Source organism: Spermophilus citellus (assembly GCF_964194105.1).
Source record: "Spermophilus citellus genome assembly, chromosome: 17".
Lineage (NCBI taxonomy): Eukaryota > Metazoa > Chordata > Mammalia > Rodentia > Sciuridae > Spermophilus > Spermophilus citellus.
Window position 1 is genome coordinate 37,442,899 of NC_138199.1, and position 23,135 is coordinate 37,466,033.

The 23,135-nt window shown below is 36.0% G+C and overlaps 1 protein-coding gene across 5 annotated transcripts in view; it reads left to right on the top strand.

Annotated features, from left to right (window-relative positions):
• The window catches only part of AP2B1 (adaptor related protein complex 2 subunit beta 1), a 120,623-nt gene that overhangs the window by 38,487 nt on the left and 59,001 nt on the right, over positions 1-23,135 (top strand). For all 5 annotated transcript variants that reach the window (XM_081270416.1, XM_081270414.1, XM_081270415.1 and 2 more), the window contains exons 6-13: positions 5,977-6,167; positions 8,145-8,366; positions 8,670-8,790; positions 8,933-9,028; positions 11,641-11,756; positions 13,665-13,830; positions 15,540-15,638; positions 22,173-22,432. In XM_081270416.1, coding sequence (XP_081126542.1) covers positions 5,977-6,167; positions 8,145-8,366; positions 8,670-8,790; positions 8,933-9,028; positions 11,641-11,756; positions 13,665-13,830; positions 15,540-15,638; positions 22,173-22,432 — 1,271 coding nt within the window. The remainder of the gene's footprint in view (positions 1-5,976; positions 6,168-8,144; positions 8,367-8,669; positions 8,791-8,932; positions 9,029-11,640; positions 11,757-13,664; positions 13,831-15,539; positions 15,639-22,172; positions 22,433-23,135) is intronic.

Genomic DNA, 23,135 nt, shown 5'->3' on the forward strand with positions numbered 1-23,135 from the left:
CTCATCCTTATATATTTCTTGCAGATAGAATGGAAAGTTACTGGTAGGCGGGAGCAAGGACGGAGGGGGACAAGTGGTTCTTGTCGACTCATACTAAGCCTTCAACCAGGAACCTTATCAGACCCAAGCAGGTCGGGACGTTCCCACATGACTGTTATAGGCTGAATATGAAAACAGAAACCACAAATCTTTCAAGGCCTTGGGAGCTGGCCTCTTTGGCGTGCACACAAGAAACCAGGGCCGGTACCAAGCCCCGGGGGCCAGGGGGAATCCGAGCCAGCAGTTCCCCCTCTCTTGTTTGTTGCACGTCAAAGGGAATCAAGTAGCCCCTGTCTTAGGTCGTTCACTACCCTTACAGTGCTTACCCATCTCTGGGGAGGCCCCATTCCCCTGTCTTAGGTTGCAGTGCAAGCGTGAAAGTTGCCCGTCTCTGGGTACTACAAGATCAGCTCGTTGTTACCAAGGCATTAAATGGTAGTGATCCAGCCAGTCATTATTAGGTCTTTAATTAGTTCCGGTTCGACAAGGCATAGAGTCAGAGGAGAGGAATAATAAAATTAAGGAAGAAAAAAGGGGGGCAAAAGGAGAAAGGCATGAAGCAGGGATCATTGTAGAAAAGTCATCTTCGAATTGGTCGGAGACAAACTTCAGCAAGATCATCCTTGGTTTGCAGGTGTTGATAATGGACCTGTATTGGCTTAGAAATCAGAATGTTAATTTGGTCTTTAATAAATTGTGTCATTCTCTTGACAAGGCAGGGGCCTACAGCAACTATAAGAAGGAGACAGAAAAGCGGTCCCATTACAGTGGATATCAAAGGGGTTAGCCATGGGGTATTTTTAAACCACTGTTCAAACCATCCTTGTTGTGCTTCAAACTCCTTTTGTCTTTTCACGGACTACCCCAGTGTGATCTGCATAAAAACAACACTGTTCCTTTAAAACTATACATAGTCCTCCTTCCCTTAGGAACAATAAATCTAGTCCCCTCCTATTTTGTAACACAACTTCTGAGAGGGAGGTGAGGGACTTTTCCAAGGCGGTAATTGACTTGGCCATGGCTGTTAAATCCTCATTCATAGCCATTTGTAGATTTAATAATTGACCTCCCTGGACATAGGCGGCTGTCCCGGTTCCTATTCCAGTTGCTATTCCGCCTATGCGGAATCTAGGTTGGTTCCACAATTTAGCTATTGTGAATTGATGTTTTGCTTCTATTATCTTTCTCCCTGTGCTGCTTTTCTCCCTTTCTCTCAGTTGAAGTTCACAGATCTAGGGACTTATGTAAATGCTGGAGACAAGAGTGATTAGTAAGTACTCAGATACTGGAATCAGACATGGACCTTGAGTTTAGGTTCAAGCAATATCTTTTTTTGGCTGCACTGACCTTAAGCAAGTCACTGAGCTTTTAAGCCTGTTTTTTTTTTATCCAGAGCAGGTGACTTTTAATAGCAACCACCTCCGAGTTTTTAATGAGGATTTAATGGCATGTAGTAAGTTCCAATAATTTTTTTAACTATTATAATCTTTTATCCCTTGGGAATATAACTTGATTAGGCATAATGTAAAGTAAGCCAAAATACAAATTGCTTACCTTAACAAAAAGTTAAGATGACTTCAGGGGTCCATAAAGAACTATCAAATAGAAGAGACATCTTCTGGGCATAATGGTGCATGGCTGTAATACCAGCTACTCGAGAGGCTGAGTCAGGAGGGTTGCAAGTTCAATAGCCCCTCCTGGGTAACTTATCGAGACCTTATCTCAAAAATTAAATATTAAAGGGGGAGGCTGTGGCTGTAAAACAAAACAAAACAAAAAAACAGTGGTAGAGCCCTCTGGTTCAATCCCTAAAAGTACAAACCAATCAACCAACAAAGAAGTCTGTTGATAAGGCAGAAAAAAGATTTGTCTAGGAGTGTGACTTTATGAGTATCTACATATGCTTTTGTGGACATATGTACATATAAAGTTTTTAATACCTATATCTATATTGCATTAGGTCTATGAAGGGAAAGGGTAGGGAATGTTTAGAACTTAACCATAATTAGGAGGCAAGATGAAAAAGAAGGTAGGTTTTTGGGGTTTGATTGTTTTTTTACTACAATGGGTATATTTCTTTGTAAAACCTGCAAGCCAACTTTTTATAAGTCAGTTCATGTATTGAGAAAGCTCATTTAAGAAACCCTATTTATAAATTTGTTTTTAAAGCAAATCTTTGTTTCCCAACTCCCTTTCTGTGTTAGAAACTAACTTTTCTAACATTATAGCAATGTTTCCTAAGAAATGCCAGTTTTCTAGGGAGGATACATTGCATATGATTATCTTAACAATTCAAAATCAGAGTGCTGTATCAAGTGAAAGGGCATAACTTTGTTTTAATATTTCAGGGAAATTAAGACAGTTACTATAAGGGTTGAATTTGTTGTTCTGTGAATTTTTTTAACTAAATCCCATGCTTATGATATTATATTATTGTCTGGAGAAGTAAATTTTAATTTCAATCTGTAATTTTAAAAGTTTATTTTTTAAAAAACAAACAATATGTGTTCAAAGTACAAAATTCCAAAGATACATAGTGTAAGCATCAACAAATGATGGTCCTTGCCACCTAGTTGCTCTCTTAAAGACAGTCCTTTTCTTTATCTCAGATTTAGTGTGACTGCTTATTTCAGGTTTCCATTAGAGTGGAGGAGGCAGTTCACTGACTAGGAGGACTTGAAGCACTTCCTCATGGCCTGTCTCAGGACATTTCTGGAAACATAACTGTCTGGATGTGAAGATTAGGAGATAAGAGTGAGAGCTAGAATGGAAAGAACCTCTAGGAATTTTAGAGGAGCAGAGGTTTGGCACAGGGCAGGAGGGCATCCCCCTCTAGCCTGTCACTGACACAGGCAGTGACTGACACTGATCACTGTTCTCTTCATCATCTTTGCTCAACAGCTTAATCTTTTGATCTGATCTTTCTATATCTTCAAGTAGGACTGACTTTTATCTCTCTTGTTTTAATATGACGATAAGTGAAGCCGCCTATTTATTTATTTATTTATTTATTGAGAGAGAATTTCAATATTTATTTTTCAGTTTTCAGCAGATACAACATCTTTGTTTGTATGTGGTGCTGAGGATTGAACCCGGGCCGCACGCATGCCAGGCAAGCGCATGCCAGGCAAGCGCAGTACCGCTTGAGCCACATCCTCAGTCCGAAGTCGCCTATTTAAACAACCAGAACTTATACTTCATTAGCTTCATTATATACTCAGTTTAATTTCCAGTTGCCGATGATAACAGAGGAATTTTAATTGCTCACTCTGTTTAGCATCCTTCTGTTCTATTCCTGTTCTTTTTAGAAATTCCAATTCTTGCCTTTTCTTCTTCTTTGTTTTCTATTATAGGGCCTTTTTATTTAGCTTAAAAGAAAAAAAAACAAAAGAATTTCACTAGCAGAAATGGTAATTGTAGTAGGAGGCTTATTTTAGACAACTGGAAATCAAGATTGGGCATGTATTGGCAGCAGTAGATCAGAATAGGCATTTGATCTTCCAATTTGACATTCTGATTTTTTATACTAAAATAAGATTAATCGACTTAATTAAGCATGAGAAATAAAATATCTTTTCCTGCTCATGAAATACACAGAGGGGATTGTTTCAGTCTTCTTATGCCTTTTAGTTTTCACATAATCTTTTGCTAAGTGGGTCTGAGATTTTTATCTTGGAATCTTTGTTCTAACCACCATATTACAGTTCGAGATTATTCTATTTATGCCATCATTATCTTTTACATAATAATGGATAGTATCATAAGTGTATTATTTGTTAAATTCTCTTCATTTAACTTTAAGGCAAAATCATATAGTAGAATAATCTTCAAGCTATGCATTTAGTGTAGATATTAAAACCAGTAGCTAAATTATAGCCACTATGTTTTTTGAAGCTAATGAAGTATAAGTTCTGGCTGTTTCTAAACTCCATTTCTCAAGGTTTTTTTAAAATTTTGTTTTCCCCCTTTGGTACAAGGGATTGAACTCAAGGTCACTCAACCACTGAGCAGCCACATCCCCAGCCCTTTTTTATATTTTATTTAGAGACCAGGGTGTCACTAATTTGCTGAGGCTGGCTTTGAACTCTCGATCCTCCTGCCTCAGCCTCCCAGGTTGCTGGGATTACAGGCGTGTTCCACTGTGCCTGGCTGGGTTGACATTTTTTGAGAATAATTTATATATATATATTTGCTGAAGTTGTCATGTCATTTAAAATTTTTTTTTTAGTTGTAGATGGACACAATACCTTTATTTGATTTATTTTTTAGTGCCTCACACATGCTAGGCAAGCACTCTACCACTGAGCCACAACCCCAGCCCTGTCATGTCATTATACTTGAGCAGATTTATATCCAGCTTCACCTTGTTAATCTTTAGTAACACTGGATTCTTACTACAAAACATTTTAAAATTCGCTTATTTATGGCTGTAGGATAATATTTTTGTGAGATTTTGAGTGTTTTTTTAATTTTTAATAACTAGATGTTCATTGATTATAGATTTTTTAGTTATTAGAAATAATCTAATTTTGATAGTGTTGACTTCATCTTGTAACTACATAATTCACAAATTTGAGTTCAGATGAAGGTGTATTTTCTTATCTAGGATAGCAATTTTTAATTTACTGTACTCTGAAACAAGGATATATTTGGAATACTGTTCATTGAGTCTACAGTTTCATTGGTTATAAGATACATGATTATTTTTTGTGTTAATAGAAAAGAAAAGTGTTTTCTTTCTTTTGTTTTTCTCTTATGTTACTAGAGATTGAACCCATGGCCTCACATATGCTAGGCAAGCTCTCTACCATTGAGCTAAATCCCCACCCTGAAAAGTTTTCTCTTAAACTGCCAGGCCATTGATTGTAAAATGCATACCAATTTCAGAGATCTTAATGTGAAAAACTATAACTTATACTTAATGAACTATGGAAGTATAACCATCTTAAATTTGTATAAGACTATCTAAAGCACTTCTACATATGTCATTTGATTTTTTTATTCTCAAACTTAATTAACCTATGAGATGGATTCAGTTTTCCCTAGTTTTCAGCCAAGGAGACCGAATCTTCAGAGTTATGTATTCTCTTAGCAGCTGGTCTCAAGTCCACCTTTTCCTACTACAAGACCTGTACTATGATCAACACTATCACCTCCCCATTATGCATACACACCTATAAAATAATTTGGTCTGAGCCAAGTGCGGTGGTGCATGTCTGTAATCCTAGTGACTTGGGAGGCTAAAGTAGGGAGATCATTAGTTTTCAAAGCCAGTGTTAGCAATTTAGCGACACCTTAAGTAACTTGGTGAGACCCTCTCAAAATAAAAATAAAAAGAGGGTTGAGGTTGTGGCTCAGCAGTAGAGCGCTCGCCTAATTCGTGGGAGCCTGGGTTCGATCCTTAGCACCACATAGAAATAAACAAATAAAACGGGTATTGTGTCCAACTACAACTAAAAAATAAATATATTTAGAAAAAAGGGGGAGCTAGGAATGTGACTTGGTGACAAAGCACCCTGAGTTCAATCTCCAATACCAAAAAAAAAAAAATTGACCTAGATTTTCCCATTATTTGATATATATATTTCTTATTTAGACTTCATTTTTATGGCTGTTAGTATGTCTTTATAATTTGAGTACTATTAGAATAGTTAATGTACATTTTTATAATAAAACATGTGGACTCTGCTAATAGATATAATTCTGGATTGCCTTGACCACTAGGAAGCTATATATATTATTACTGGTGTCTTATATATGTTTTAAAAATATATATTAAAAATATATTTAAAAATATGTATATTTGCCTGACTAGATAAAATGTCCAGGAATGGTTATGAGTTGAGATCTACAAAGTGATCCAGCAAAGGTTGAATAAGTGTTGGACATCATTGTGCTGTTCTGGGTGCATCAAGGTCATATCTGTTTGTTTCCCAGGTGGTGGCTAATGCTGTGGCAGCATTATCTGAAATCAGTGAGTCTCACCCAAACAGCAACTTACTTGATCTGAATCCTCAGAACATTAATAAGCTGCTGACAGCTCTAAATGAGTGCACAGAATGGGGCCAGATTTTCATCCTGGACTGCCTGTCTAATTACAACCCTAAAGACGATCGGGAAGCTCAGAGGTCAGTCTGTTTTTCTGGATAATAGCTGAGAGTCTTGCCAGATTCAGTAAGTTATAGTTTCTACTGTTAGAATCATAGTCTTTATGATTGAGGAAATTGAGGGACATGTGGGCTAGACATTGTTATCCCCAAAACATTTTCTCACTGAATTCAGGAACATTCTAGGTTGTGGAGTAAACCATGCCAAAAATAACACTTTCTAAGAAATGTATGCTTTTCATTTCTTATTTGAGCAGTACCTTTGCTAAACCTCCCTCATTGTCTCCCATGTCTTAGTTCCTAGCCATTTGGCAAATAAAAGGTTATTGAATGTCTGCAGTGATAACACTTTTCATTCTGATACATAGTAAGTGACTTCATACTATAGTTATTTAACTGAACTATACCTATAATTTAGTACTAGAAAAAGCATGTTAAAGTCAGCAAAATATATGCTGCCACCCATTACCTATAGAAATCATATCAGTCTGAATTTGGAGATTTTGGAAATCACATCTTGATCTTTTTAGCCCTTTACTTCCTTAGTGTTACAGATTTTCCTTTACTGTTAGAAATGACTACTGAATTCATCTACACATACATATTTTTTTATTTATCACCAATTTTTATTGAGCATTTTGTGTATGTAGGCAGTGTACTAGGCAGATACTTCTGAAGAAACATTGGTTCTTCATTAAAGTTGACATTTTAATTATGTTAAATAAGAACCTTCCTTGCTTGGCTGAAACTGATTTCCAAGCTATTAGAATGTAAACACTCTTCAGTTCACCAGGAAATTATTCCCTATGGACTTAACTAACACCTCCAATAGTTTTCTTCCATCATTGAAAGTACAAAATGTGGAAAGAACTTTACTTAGAATTTTATTTTTTGTTGGTTATTGACATTAACACTCATCCATGCATTCACTCAGTAAATATTCAGCCCATGCTGTATGATAGGTACTCTGTAGGCTCCAAGGATACAGCAGTGAACAGACAAAACTCAGGATCCTCATGGAGGATTTATTCTGAGGGATGGGTGTAGGAGTATGTAAATATGCATAATATGATACAATATGTAATATGTCAGATGGTGATAGGTGCTAGCAAGTAAAACAAAGAAAGGAAAAGATTAAGAAATGCTAGGCATTTGGAGGTAAGGGATTGTAGTTTTTTAAGAAGAGTAGTCAGAGAAGGCTTACTGAGAAGGTGATATCAGTAAGGTGAGGAATCAGCCAAGTAGGTATAGGAGAGAATAACATAGCCTGCATATCTTGTATTCTTAATATAGATAGTAAGCTAAGGAAAGTTATATTGTCCAGAACTATCAAAAATAGATTAGTTCCTGAGAACACTGCATAGATAATTAAATATCCAATATTTCATGAGGCATCTATGCATAGGTGGCAGGGACTAGGAGAAGGGGAAGAAGTTGGGAGAATATTACAATGATGTTCTGATATTTAAAAAAAAAAATTCAGAACTTATTATCCTGAGGCATGAGTTGGGTAGTTTTTCTTGCCAACTCACTTCTCTCCTCTATCTTACAGTGAAACCTTAAATCACAAGTGGGTTGTTGTCTCTTACTACGAAATAACTCTCAGAATGCTTAATTTGACTTCTTATAGGTTGAGTAGAAATGGGCTGTGAGGCAGGGAGCCCTAACATAATATGGGGAGACAAAAGAGGACTATAAAACCAGAAGGTAAATGGCATGAGCTCAAGTGTTTGGGGTATCACTAATTTCCTTCCAGTTTGAACATTCCCTGTTGCTGGTTTCCTGATGTCTTCTGATATCCCTGCTCTGCCTGTAGTTTTCTGGGAATGAAGCTTCTGCAGTGTTGGATCCCCATTTGACTAAGCATGGAGATTTGACTTTTCTAACTGATTCTTTAATTTCTTGATACCTGGGCCATGGAACTCTGAGCATTACCTCATAAAATGGATTGAGCAAAGAAATTACAACCTAAGATTAATTTTCCTTTTCTGCCCTCAGCATCTGTGAGCGGGTAACTCCCCGGCTGTCCCATGCCAACTCAGCCGTGGTGCTTTCAGCTGTGAAAGTCCTAATGAAGTTTCTAGAGTTGTTACCCAAGGATTCTGACTACTATAATATGCTGCTGAAGAAGTTAGCTCCTCCACTTGTCACTTTGCTATCTGGGGAGCCAGAAGTGCAATATGTTGCCCTGAGGAACATCAACCTAATTGTCCAAAAAAGGTTGGAAATAGTGAATTGGTGATTAAAGTGTTTGTAATTTTGAAATAAGTTTAATATCAATATTTGATAGGTCATTGTTAATCTTTTTTTAAATTTATGAAAATGAAAATGTTATATAGCAGAACAACAGGGTTTGATTTCTAGCATTGCAAAGAAAAAGTAGAGGAGTATAGAGGAAGTTTGTAAGTTTTTTTTTTCCTGGGTGGTGGAATGGGAAGAGGTACAGATTTAATACAGACTCAGAAGGATATATCAATAAATATGTGCCTTTACCTCCCCTTTTTGTGTTTATGTGTTCCACAGGCCTGAAATCTTAAAGCAGGAAATAAAAGTCTTCTTTGTAAAGTACAATGATCCCATCTATGTTAAACTAGAGAAACTGGACATTATGATTCGTCTGGCATCCCAAGCCAACATTGCTCAGGTCAGACTTTAAGTAGTCTCAAATGTATGATGACTTAGACCTTAAGGTCCGGTGACTTAGAGCTTAAGGTCTGGCCTTCAGAAGAAGTGAGGTTGCTATTTTAGAATCCTTATTTATTACCCACTTCCTCAATATTTGACAGGTTCTGGCAGAACTGAAAGAATATGCCACTGAGGTAGATGTGGACTTTGTTCGAAAAGCTGTGCGGGCCATTGGACGATGTGCCATCAAGGTGGAGGTATGTGTCCAGTGGGAATTGAAATCACAAATTTTGTGTTTCTGAGTGTTTTCATTCCTCTCTTTAAAACATATTTTTTAACAATTATTATTATTTTTTTAGTTGTACATGGACATAATACCTTTTATTTATTTTTATGTGATATACTGAGAATTGAACCCAGTGCCTCATGTGTGCTAGGCAAATGCTCTAACCCAGTCCCTCTTTGAAATATATTTTTAAAGTTTATCAAAATAAGAAAGAACATAGTTAGTAGATTAAAGGTTTGTTTCTTTTTCTTTTCAGTACTAGGGACTGAAATCAGGGGTGCTTTGCTGCTGAATACTCTGCAACTTGGCAAGATTCTTTCTCAAAATAAAAAATAAAAAGTGTTAGGGATGTAGCTCAGTTGTAAAGCCCCTGGGTTTAATCCCCAAATCCCCAGTACCCCAGAAAGAAATTAAAAAAAAAAAACTCAACATGAATTTTTCTTTATTCATTTTATTATTTTTATATTTTGATAGTAGGGATTGAACTCAGGCATGCTTAACCACTAAGCCACATCCTCAGCCCTTTTTATATTTAATTTAGAGATAGGGTCTCACTAAATTGTTTAGAGCCTTGCTAAGTTGTTGAGGCTAGCCTCCCAAGATGCTGGGATTACAAGTGTGTGCCACCACAGGAAATAACAGTCGTCTTTTTTTTTTTTTTGAGAAAGGGTCTCCCTGAGTTACCAACTTTGTGCTCGAACTTGCTGTATTCCTGCCTCAGCTTCCTGAATTGCTGGGATTACAGGTGTGCTGCCGTCTACCTAGCATTTTTATTACAGTTTTGCTTGGGGTAGTTTAAATTATTATAGGACTTTTAGAAGATTTTATTAAGGAAATATTCTGTTTCTCTTATCTCCTTGATGTCCCTCCCCGCTCAAGGGTGAGAGGTACTATTTTATTTTAATGCAGCAGATATCATTCAACTAGAATGAAGGCTCTTTTTTTTTGTTATTGAGGATTAAATCCCAGGGGCACTTTACCGAAGAGGTATATCCCTAGTCCATTTTATTTTGAACCGAGGTCTAAGTTGCCTAGGCTGGCAACTTGTAATCTTTCTGTCTCAGCTTCCCAGCCTGCTGGGATTATAGTTGTGTACTACCATATCTAGCAAGATGAGGTTCTTTTAAAAAATATTGTTATGCTGGGTGCCGTGGCACATGACTGTAATCCCAGCTACTTTGGAGGCTGGGGCAAGAGGATCATAAATTCGAAGTCAGCCTGAGCAAATTTAGGGAGATTCCATCTCAAAAATATAAAGGTCTGAGGATGTGACTAAATGGAAGAGCACTCCTGGGTTCAAGTCCCAGTATCTCAAATACAATATAAAAATATTGTCACAATAAAATTGACATTCCCCAAAACTAAAAATAATTCTTAATCTTATTGAATGACCAGCTCATGTTTAATTTCCCCTAATTAGCATCAGACTATCTTTTACATTTGGCTTGTTCAAATCAAAATCTAAGCAAGGTCCACACCTTACATTGGGTTAATATGTCTTTTAAGCCTTTTATTTACTTATTTTAGTGTCCCTTATGAGGAATTATTACTTATTGAAGGCTCACAGAATTTCCCAGAGGCTGAATTTGGTTTGTTATATATTAGTGATTTTTTCGATCTCATTTCTCTATCCCCTTAAAATATTTAAATCTAGAGGCTTGGTAAAATTCATGTTGAGTTTTTTTGTTTGTTTCTTTTTGGGATACTTGGGATTTGGGGATTGAACCCAGGGGCTTTACCACTGTGCTACATCCCCAATCCTTTATATTTTTTATTTTGAGAAGGGTCTTGCTAAGTTGCTTAGGACCTCACTGAGTTGCTGAGGATGGCCTCAAACCTGTGGTACTTCTGTTTTAGCCTCCTGATTTCCTGGGATTACAGGTGTGTGCCTAGACATGTTAAGGGTTTTTGACAAGAACACTTCTTAGGCGATGCTGTATACTTCTTTGGTGTCTCATTAGGAATCACATTGTGGGTGATCCATAAAACGTTTGTAACGTTTGATAGATTGGTCTTTAATTTTTAGGATATGTGTTGAAATTGTTTTCTTTCTTTCTTTCTTTCTTTTTTAATGGTGCTGGGGATTGAACCCAGGGCCTTGTGCATGCAAGGCAAGCATTCTACCATCTGAGTTATATCCCCAGCCCTGACACTGTTTTCTTTAAACCTATCATTTAGCCAGGCACAGTAGTGCATGCCGGTAATCCCAGCAGCTCAGGAGGCTGAGACAGGAGGATTGCGAGTTCAAACCTGGCCTCAGCAATTTAGCGAGACTCTAAGCAACTCAGTGAGACCCTGTCTCTAATAAAATATTAAAAGGGCTGGGGATATGGCTCAGTGGTTAAGCACCTCTGGGTTTAATCCCTGGTACCAATTTAAAAATAAATAAATAAATAAAATTTGGTGTGTATCTAGAACTTCTGATGTAGATAAACGTTTTATAATTCAGTTTCTGCAGTAGTTTGCTGAAATTAAGTGCCTGATCATTAATCAATGCATCTGTATGTTTCAAATCTTGTTATGTTTATATAGTAATATTAGATAGATCATCTGTCTTCTCATTTTTTATGTTCCTTTTTCTAGCAATCTGCTGAGCGCTGCGTAAGCACATTGCTTGATCTAATCCAGACCAAAGTAAACTATGTGGTTCAAGAGGCAATTGTTGTCATCAGGGACATCTTCCGCAAATATCCCAACAAGTATGTCCAAATTCTTCTAACCTTCTTCCTTAAATCATTTAGGAAATGTTTAAGGCACTGGGAAGTTGGCTAGCCCGAAAAACCTGGTGTACCCCAAAGTGGCCTGGGTGTGGAGTGTTGCCCCTCCCCCAGCAACACAGGAAAATTCTCTTTTTAATGTAACTTACCACACTAGGATACTTTATTAAAAATTGTAAATATAAAAAGTGGTTAGTACAGGGACTGAAACCTGAGTTTCACTCTGCTTTACTATGTTTTAGAAGAAATGATGCACTACCTTAACACACAGTGTCTTTGGCATAGATTAAAGTTAGCATATCAGAATCACTAAGTAGGAAAACTGTATGTTGTTTGGGCATGCCCTTAGTTTATGCCCGTTACCCAGCCACAATTATGATTGTGTACTTTTTCCTCAGAAATGTCTCAGTTTGAGTGATAAAAACTTATGGTCACCCTACCATAAAAGCGAGGAAGGTAACAGCTATACTCTTTCGCCTTACATGGTACCTGCTACTTCATGGGAAATTATAGAGCATATAATAGTAAATTACCAGTTTCAGACCTTTTCTGAAATGTCATAGCTGCTCTCATACAGATAAGCAAAATCTGTTTTCGCTTCACAAATTGCAGATTGAGGGGTCTTGGTTTATGGACAAAAATTCTCATTTGGGATTGATTCTAAAAGATAGCAACTAAAAAATATGAATGAAATAAGAGAAGCTCTTCTGAGCATCCTAAATCTCATTTTGCCTTACAACCATAGGCATACCTGTACATAAGCTTCTGCCTAGTGATATGCAGAATTAGTGGAAATAGTTTGACATGGGAATGGCTTATTAAGCTGTGTGTGTGTGTGTGTGTGTGTGTGTGTAATAATTTTCTTAGCTTTAGAAAATTTTGGAAAATACATCATAGATTTTTGCCATTCTCCCAGAAAAAAAGGAGGGTCAGATTTTTAAACTTTTTTGAGTAAGAGTGGGGGTTGTATATCTTAATGATTGATAGAGAAGTGTGTCTGATTTGTCTTAATAAGTGATTATAATAGTAGTTTACTTCTAAGAAAATAGTCAAGAGCATCGTTTGATCGGTAGAAGTAGGGCTGACAAGTGTATTATTCATTTGTCCAAATGTAATTTATTATATGGTGTTATCTTGATGTTTAAAATTATATTAGTGAAGGAGATGGATTCAGCATGATAAATATAGGTTCCTTAGACCTCTAAAATGAAATATAAGTATTTGAATTACTTGTTTCTTTGGAAAACCAAGTCATTAGTGTGTGTGTGTGTTTTGGAGAGAAAAACAAAATAAAGTGGGGTTTTTATTCCTTTCTACCATGAAGGCAATAATAGTATAGAGGAAAATTTTCTGATCTAGTAGTAAAAAAGATTGTTAGAAACACAAGATAGTACTATTGCCTTACACCACATGTTAATTTTTCTTTCTGAAAAGAATATCTGATAAAGTTTTTATTAAGGTCTAGTTATTAAAACAATAGGAGCCAGGCGCGGTGGCGCACGCCTGTAATCCCAGCGGCTCGGGAGGCTGAGACAGGAGGATCAAGAGTTCAAAGCCAGCCTCAGCAATGGTGAGGCGCTAAGCAACTCAGTGAGAACCTGTCTCTAAATAAATACAAAATAGGACTGGGGATGTGGCTCAGTGATCGTGTCCCCCTAAGTTCAATCCCCAGTATCCCCCCGACTCCCTGCAACAAAGAAAAGCATAATAGGAAATTTAAGGCATTTATGATCATTTGACTTAAAGTTCTTATGTTCTTTCAAATAAAAATTTTTATAATTCAGTGGTTTGGTTTAGGGTCCTTCTTCCATGGTTTTGCCTTTATCCTTCACTATTAAATGCAGTTCTGAGTTTTGTCCTTGGTAACCATAGTCCATTTTGTTGTATTAGGTATGAAAGTATCATTGCCACTCTCTGTGAAAACTTAGACTCACTGGATGAGCCAGATGCTCGAGCAGCTATGATATGGATTGTGGGAGAGTATGCTGAAAGAATTGACAATGCAGATGAGTTACTAGAGAGCTTTCTGGAGGGTTTTCATGATGAAAGTACCCAAGTAAGTCCTCAGCTGTCCTGTGTCCTAGATCTCTTTGGAAAGATCAGAGAAAGTAAAAGATAAGCAGTTTCTCTCTCTCACGCGCTCGCGCGCGCTCTCTCTCTCTCTCTCTCTTTCTCTCTCTCTCTCTCTCTCCCCCCCTTCTCTCCCTCCCTCTGTGTGTGTGTGTGTTTATATATATATATATTATATATGTATATGTATATATATATAGTATGCTCATTTTTATCCCCAAAGGGATGATCCTTTTCCAGTTTTACTGATTTCTAGTGTAATAAACTTACATAACTCAGACCCGTGGTTTTCAAACCAAGTGAGCAATAGAAACACCTGTGCTTTTTAAATACAGGTTGCTGGGCCTCACCCCCAGAGTCTGACTCAGTAGGTCTGAGATGTGCTTTACTGTTTGCATTTCGTACAGGATTCAGGTTGTTAGTGCTGCTGCTATTGCTAGTCCAGAACTGTACTTGACAGTAATCAGCTTTTTATTTTCTTTCACATAAGGGTGAGTACACATTCCTGTTAGTAGTGGCCTTGGTTCATTACAGCAGGGATTTTCATGTGGGACTGTGGTAAAGTTTGAAAAGATTCTCTTATGAATTAGTCTCCTTCCCATCTTCTGTCTCTCTTCCCTACAAAAAATTGAGGCTTAGGCCTAGAGAAGTAGACAGATTAGTAAGTTCTTTCTCCCTGGCATTTGTACTCATAGCAAATAGAAGTTCATGTGTGTAATCCATTATAGTAATGTTATTTATTTTATTATAGCTTTATCATTGAGTTACATTTCTTTATTTTGAGACAAGATTTTACTAAATTGCCTCTGGCCTTGCTAAGTTGCTGAGGCTGGCTTCGAACTTTAGATCCTCCTGCCCCAGCCTCCCCAGACACTGGGATTTAGGCATCCGGCCCATTATAGTAACAGGCTTAATACAGGGAACACATACAAGCCAGTAGTTTTGTGGTTCAACAGTCCACCTTTTTTTTTTTTTTTTTTTTTTTTTTTTTGTGGTGTCAGAGATTGAATCCAAGACCTCATGCATGTTAGGTAAGCACTCTACTACTGAGCTACCCTAGCCTAGCAGTCCACTTCTAATTGACTGAGATCTGATAGAATTGCACAGTCTTGACTCTTGCTCTGTCTGACAGGTAGTTTCATCATCCCTTCAAACTTTTAGCTTTGGGTAGAAAGAAATGAGGTAAGACTTGGTCAGGAACCAGTTTTATGCTGCTAGCCTGTTAGCATGTACTTTGAAAAATATAGGAGATAACCTGGCCCAGAAATAAGCTATTTTTTAATGCCAAAAATGCAATTTTAGGATAGGATCCTAGTGAGTTTTCAATTAAATACCCTTGTATTTCAGAAGAATAACTTTGATTGCCGTTATTGATACTGATTGAGTTTTAACTTTTTTCTCTTAACCAAAAATCAGACTCCATAAGTAATTCATAGTTGATGGGAGTTCATAACCCACTTGAATCAAAGTGTGAAATATGATATATCAAGAACTATGTAATGTTTTGAACAACTAACAATAAAAAAAAGAAGGGAAGGGCTACAAATATAGGCTTGAGGAAAAGTGCAAATGGAAGAATACATTGCCTTGTACTGAAAAAAAAAAAAGTAATTCATAGTTGGAGAAACATCACTTTAGAGATGATGCCAGGGAATAATATAGTGCCATTCACTTTATCTAATTTTGTTTGTTTAGGTGCAGCTCACTCTGCTTACTGCCATAGTGAAGCTTTTTCTCAAGAAGCCATCAGAAACACAGGAGTTAGTCCAACAGGTCTTGAGTTTGGCAACACAGGTAAGAAATCTGAAAAATGGGAGGGGTTGTTTTGTCTTATTTTAAAGTGTAGGAAATTATGAAACTCTTCCCAAGAAGGTTATTTTAGGGAAGTTTTCAAAAAGTATGGTATTTATTTACATTTTACTAAATTATTATTATTAAAACAGTTTCTCTTAATATGTTCCACGCTGGTTGGTATAGCTTTTAAATAAGTTGACTGGCTGTAGTTTTCATGATAATTTATGAAAATTGAACTTAGATTCTTAGGTTAATGGTGGATATATTTATGTGGAAACAATATCAAGTCGGATGGTACCCTCTCCTTTGTGACTTTGGTTTTCAAATAAAATACTGTGAAGATGGGCTGGGGATGTGGCTCAAGCAGTAGCACGCTTGCCTGGCATGTGCAGGGCGCTTTATAAAAATAAAGATGTAGTGTCCACCGAAAACTGAAAAATAAATATTTAAAAATTCTCTCTCTCTCTCTCTCTCTCTCTCTCTCTCAAAAAAAAAAAAAATTATGTGCAGACAAGGCATATACCTCAGTAAAGTCTCACATGGGTTGCCTTTCTCTTGGAAATAATTTTAAAGTGCTTCTGCAGCTTCCTTGCATTTTTAGATATTTTTGGCCCTCTTTGGAATTATATGACATTTTTGTTGAAGAAAAGAAGTTCAGATGGATTATAATTTCAGAAATGTGGCCACTGATCTTAAAGACCAGGTGACCATTTTGGATCAATGAAAATCAAAATAATTACTTTTTCTAGTGTAACTAGTATAATGATTTTCCGTCCATCATGATTTAGTGATTTTCTTAATTGAATTTGAGAACAGATTGGCTGTCAGAATTAAGATGTATGCACATGGAATCAATTCAGATTTTTAATTTACCATTTTTTCTCCTTCTCTTTACAAATGGTATATATTATTAAAACTTAAAGTCCTGTATACGGCTTTGCTTAGTTCTCAGCTGTCATTTTTCCTATTACTAATTTTATACATTTTAAAAATTTATTTGTAAAGAGCACTTTGAAATCTTATCTGGTTCAAACTGAACATTGTAGACTTCTGTGTCTAGATCCTTGATTAATAACTCTGAGGTTATTTGTATTTCTTAAGATGAATTCAAAACAATTTCTTTTTTTTCTATCTTTTTTTGTGCACTCTATTTTAAACCTTCAAGTCCTTATGTAGAATGACAGAATTGGAGCAATTCACATTCTGTCAGAACAATTTCCAAAAGGAATTTTGACCTTGCTCCCTCTATGCTCACCTGTAAATAATCAAGAAAGTGTCTTGGTTGTTGCCTCTGCTTTCATAAATTCTCAACTCACTCTCCTTCTTCATCGTCTGTTAAAGCCTATGTGTTTGTATTTAGCAGGCAGCCTGGAAGAGCTGTGTTTTGGTTTCTTGTCAAGTTCAAACTCAATGTCATTATGTATCGGTATTTATAAAAATTTAAGTGAGAAGGATTCAAGATCCTTCTGTTCTTACAGATAGTGTGAAATTCATCTGTGAACCAAGCCAGATTAATAGAAAGCTGGGTATCTGGACTTGTTATATTTTAACACTAACAGCATTGCTTTTATTGAATCACAGTGGCGCTATCAACCAGTAATGATTATCACGAGAAACTATCCTATTAGAGTTGTTGTTTATTTCATTATATTTTCTTCCTTATGATACCCCATCAAATTTCTAACAAGTTTTAGATTTTCTGGTGCATTGATATGTAATTGACTACTCCTCAAAATGCCTTACCTGAGTGATCAAGTCCCCCCCCCCCCCCGTCACATTGGTTATTCAGTACCCTAGAGAATATGGAAAGTATTCAAGTTATTGTAGTGTGCATTTTTCTGCCTCTAGTTTTAACTTGTAGTCTTTAGCCTTAGATTCATTTTTGTAAGGTTTGTTAAAATGCTTTCCTGGGACAGGGCAGGGTGTAAACAAACTATTCCTGATTTTAGTCTTTATAGGGATTAGTATAAAATGTTAGTAACAGCCACTTGTATAGTGCTTACAATGTTTCAGGCATTCTTTTAAAGCACTTTACATATTAACTTACTTAATACTAATAACAGCTAGTGCTGTTATTGTTCCTGTTTTGTAGATGTCAAAACTGAAACACTGAGAGACCTAAGCCCAGTTGGTATGTCTCGAGGGTCCATGTCCTTATCTACTATGCTATCCTGCCCCTCTAGTCTGAAGATTAAGAATTATTTGGAGAATACATAATTTCTGCCTGAAGTACTATTGCAAATAAGTCAGTATGTATAGGTGCATTTTATTAGTTTTAAGATATTTGTGTATGATCATTTTATGTTTGATTATACATAAAAGCACTTTCTCTAGGCTTGCCTTTTCTGTCCAGTTAATTAATGATATCTGAGGAATTGTTATAAGAGTAATTAAGTATATTTATGAAAGCCTTTCCCACTGAAAGTTTATTTTTCTCAAGTTTATAAAATAATAACCTAATATTTATAGCTGGTGAGTATTAACTTAAGCACAGTATAATCCACTGAATTGTGTTAATTTGAATTGGGTGGTAAGATTCTATTTCTGCCACTTTACTCTTTCAGGATATGATTGAGTAAATTCACTCTTTTCATATAATGTTCAAATTTTCTTTCCACATAGAGGTCTAAGTGAGGAAGTTTCAGGTTATTATTTATAAATACTTCCTCAAGAGCAAATTATTCCTAAAAAAATTAAAATATAATAAAATTAATTAATTAATTGCATCATTCTTTCCTATTCTTTAACCCTGGCATTTCAAATATTAGAGAAATTTTGATATGACCTATATATACTTTTTTCCTTTACATATGATAAACATTTCTGTTAGAATAATGCAACTTATGAATGTGATAGATTTTCTTGAGATAAAATTTGCCATTTTAATGCTTTATTAATTTTCTGTATCACAATGTTCTTTGTTTTTTTGTTTTTAACACTCATTCTGAGTACAAATTAAACCATATACAACTGAGAAAAATAATTTGAAACTGTGTAGTCAAAACCACCAGGGATCTTTTTGAGATTCCGTACAGCACCATGAAAGTTGGTCAAGAACAAGTACCTTACACAAGGCAGCAAACAGGAACCAAGAAGAAAGTGATTTATCATTTTCTAAGATAGATTGTTGTGATATGAAAGCACCTGTTTGCTATGTTTAGTATAAGAAATACTGGGAAAACACTAATCACAAAGACTCAAGAACCAAAGTTACATTTCCTGGCCTAAAGAGTCATGTGTTTGAATGAAACCTTGTTCATCTTCAGGATGAAATTGCATTTAGAAAATTTCAGCTAATTACTAAAGATGTTCAGGGTAAAAAGTGCCTGACTTTCATGGCATGGATCGTACTGTGACTTTAATATCTTTACATTTTCAAAAAATGGCATAAAAGAATTGAAGTTCATGTTGATGTGAAGACTACTGATAGTTATTTGCTTTGTTCTGTGTGCATTTTTTTCTTCATTTTTAAAAATTTTAATTCTAGGGGCTGGGGATATGGCTCAAGCGGTAGCGTGCTCGCCTGGCATGCGTGCGGCCCGGGTTCGATCCTCAGCACCACATACAAACAAAGATGTTGTGTCTGCCGAAAACTAAAAAAAAAAAATAGTAAAAAATTTAAAAAAAAAATGTTAAAAATTTTAATTCTATATGACAGCAGAATGCATTACGATTCATATTACACATATAGAGCATAATTTTTCATATCTCTGCTTGTACCCAAAGTAGAGTCACATCATTCGTGTCTTTATGCATGTACTTAGTGTAATGATATCCATCTCATTCCACCATGTTTTCTATCCCCATGCCCCCTCCCTTCCTCTCCCTCTCCTTTTCCCCTTTGCCCTATCTAGAGTTCATCTAATCCTCCCATGCCCCCTCCAACCACATTATAAATCAGCATCTTTAAATCAAAGAAAACATTTGATTTTGGGGATTGGCTAATTTCACTTAGCATTATATTCTCCAACTCCATCCATTTACCTGCAAATGACATGATTTTATTCTCTTTTAATGCTGAATAATATTCTATTGTGTATATATATATACCACATTTTCTTTATCCATTCATCTACTGAAGGGCATCTAGGTTGGCTCCACAGTTTAGCTATTGTGAATTGTGTTGCTATAAACATCGATGTGGCTATGTCCCCGTAGTATGCTGTTTTTATGTTCTTTGGGTATAGACCGAAGAGTGGGATAGCTGGGTCAAATAGTGATTCCAGGGCTGGGGATGTGGCTCAAGCTGTAGCAAGCTCGCCTGGCACGCGTGTGGCCCGGGTTCGATCCTAAGCACCACATACAAAGAAAGATGTTGTGTCCACCAAAAACTAAAAAATAAATATTAAAAATCTCTCTCTCTCACTCTCTCTCCTCTCTCACTCTCTCTTAAAAAAAAAAAAAATGGTGGTTCCATTCTCAGTTTTCCAAGGATTCTCCATACTGCTTTCCGTATTGGCTGCACCAGTTTGCAATCCCACCAGCAATATATGAGTGTGCCTTTTTCCCCACATCCTCTCCAACACTTATTGTGTTTGTATTCTTAATAACTGCCATTCTGGCTGGAGTGAGATGAAATCTTAGAGTAGTTTTGATTTGCATTTCTCTAATTACTAGAGATGTTGAACATTTTTTCATATATTTGTTGATCGAATGTATATTCTGAGAAGTGTCTGTTCAGTTCCTTGGCCCATTTATTGATTATTAAGTACTAATTACTAAGGGTGTTCAGGGTAAAAAGTGCCTTACTTTCATGGCATGGATCATACTGTGACAGATGTCTTTCATGTTCAAAACATGGCATAAAAGAATTGAAGTTCATGTTGATGTGAAGACTACTGATAGTTATTTGCTTTGTTCTGTGTGTGTTTTATTAAGAAAAAAAAACTGTAGCAATCAAATATGGAAGACAGACACTCTGCACCACTTTTCTACCAAATCAAGAAGGTGATGATGGAAGTCATGACCCAAGAGCTGTAGACAAGTTTAAAAAAAAAAAAAAAAGTAATGAATAAATTAATTCTAGACAACATTGGAAAAAAAAAACATTTAAAAAAGCCTGCCGATCTGTTTAGCCTCATCATGGTTTGAAAAAGTAAAAATGCTGTAGTCTGTTTGTGCTAGGAAAACTCAAGGAACTTCATGGAAAGACTGCTGGGGCTGAGAAGAGTGCTAAAGTCAAATGAGATGATGTATATGAGCCTACAACCCAAGAATCTTTTCAAATTCAGATTTTAATAGTAACCAAAAATCCTCTATGTGATGGAGGAGGGGGAAAACACCCATCAGAGTGGTTGTTCATATTGACAAGTGTCCTTAAGTAGCTAAATCATGAATCAATTTATCTGCTCACTTAGAACTCATGTGGAATCCCTCATATTGACCTTTTTTAAAGAAATTTATATGTGTGAGTTTTAAATGCAGAAATGAAACTGATTTATTGTTGTTTTTAATAATATGCCATTTGAACAATTTCATATTGCTGCTATATGGACATACCCTAAGAGGTAGATACCTGGATATTTATTGCTACTTTGTAGTGATCATAACAGTGCAAATAAAGTAAGAAGGCAGAGGAGAAAGGGACAACAATTTAAATGTCCATCAATAGGGAATTAGTCAAAATGATGCATAGATATATATACAGTAGGAAACTGCACTTCTATGTGTCAATACAGAGAGCAACTTACAGAACCTTATAAAATATGAAATGGTTATTATAAAATAAATGTGTGTGGGTGAGCTGTCTGGAAAAATATATAGCATTATTACTAATTAAGGCTATCTGGGGAATAGGAAATTGAGGGAGAAGTTTGGATAATTGGGGGAGGTTTCTTTTTTATATTATACAATTCTAAATTGTAGTATGGAGTTGGTAAATTTTTTAGCCATGAGCATAAATATAAAATTATTTTAAAACTGCTATAACAATGAAAAACCATTAAATTCAAGTGCCATCCCTTTTGAAAGCCCTTAGTACTACATGCTGTCTTTAATGTTGTTTTGATTATTTTGATAATAGTACCTTTCACACTATATTAATAGTTTTTCTGTGAGTTCCTTAAAGTCAGGTACTATGTGTGGTATTTCATTTCTATTACTTGCCAATGTCTGCAAAGGAGAAGTTTATACATATTTAAGTGAAGAAAGAATATTTGGGTGAAATATATGTAAGTTGTGTGTTATGAATAGTCCTGCTAGTATTTATAGTGGTTTTTAAGAAAATACCTAAAAGTTATTGTCTCAAGGCCATCTCAACCAGTTCAGTTTTACCAGATTAAACTTTGTTTTCTTCTTCCCAGTTTCCCTTCAGATTCGAACTTTAGGATTAACCCATTTCAAATTATATTTAAATTTCTTGAAACATTAGAAATTATAGGATTATGACTGTAAAAATTAATACTGAGTCTCAGTGGAACACCTCCTTAATAGCTAGTTTGCATAAATCACTACAGCCTGCCTTGATAATCCAGCAGTTTGGGTTTCTATATGAACAGTTCCATATAAACCTTTTTGTACTTGCCTTTTAATTAGGATTCTGATAATCCTGACCTTCGAGATCGGGGCTATATTTATTGGCGCCTTCTCTCAACTGATCCTGTGACAGCCAAAGAAGTAGTCTTGTCTGAGAAGCCACTGATCTCTGAGGAAACGGACCTTATTGAGCCAACTCTGCTGGATGAACTAATCTGCCACATTGGTTCTTTGGCCTCTGTGTACCATAAGCCTCCCAATGCTTTTGTGGAAGGGAGTCATGGGATCCATCGCAAGCACTTGCCAATTCATCATGGAAGGTAAGTAGGTGAACCAAATATGAGTGAGAAGTGTCTTATTTAGACAGACTGCTCTTCCTCTTGCTTTTATAGCCTAGATAAGAACTTGCTATGCATTTTTCAAACCTGCTACTATACTGCCCTAGGAAGTCCCTCTGTATTCCAATCTAGGTGTATAATAATATTTAGAAGATTATGGTGGAGAAGTCCTTCTAAATTGATGAAGTCTGAAAATTGCCTGAGTCTTCAGTAAGATGAGGCTAGAAATATTCCCAGAGTTGAAAACTTAGCAAAATGCCTCTTCATACATTAGCTATCTCTATCTCTTACTGTAGCTTTGGTTGAGGCTGATCGATAAAGTTGTAGATACTGCTTCTCTTATACTGTAAACCTACTATAAAATAGTATTTACAGAATTATCTTATATAAACAGCCCAAATTTTATATAGTTTTAATTGGACATAGTTTTTTTTTAGTTAGTTGTGCCCCTTTTTTGCCATATTAAGTTGATCATCAGGAAATTGTTATGAATAGGCTTTCAGGTAACATGGAGCTCGTGTTTTGTAGCTACCTTAAAATTTTAATTAAGGAGGGGAAATACTTTTTAGTCCTTATAATGAGATTTTATAAACTTCAGAATCTAATTTCTTTATCAATCATAATAAATCTTAAAACTAAGTAGAATTTGCTCCCAAAAGGACTGAGGATGTAGTTCAATGCTAGA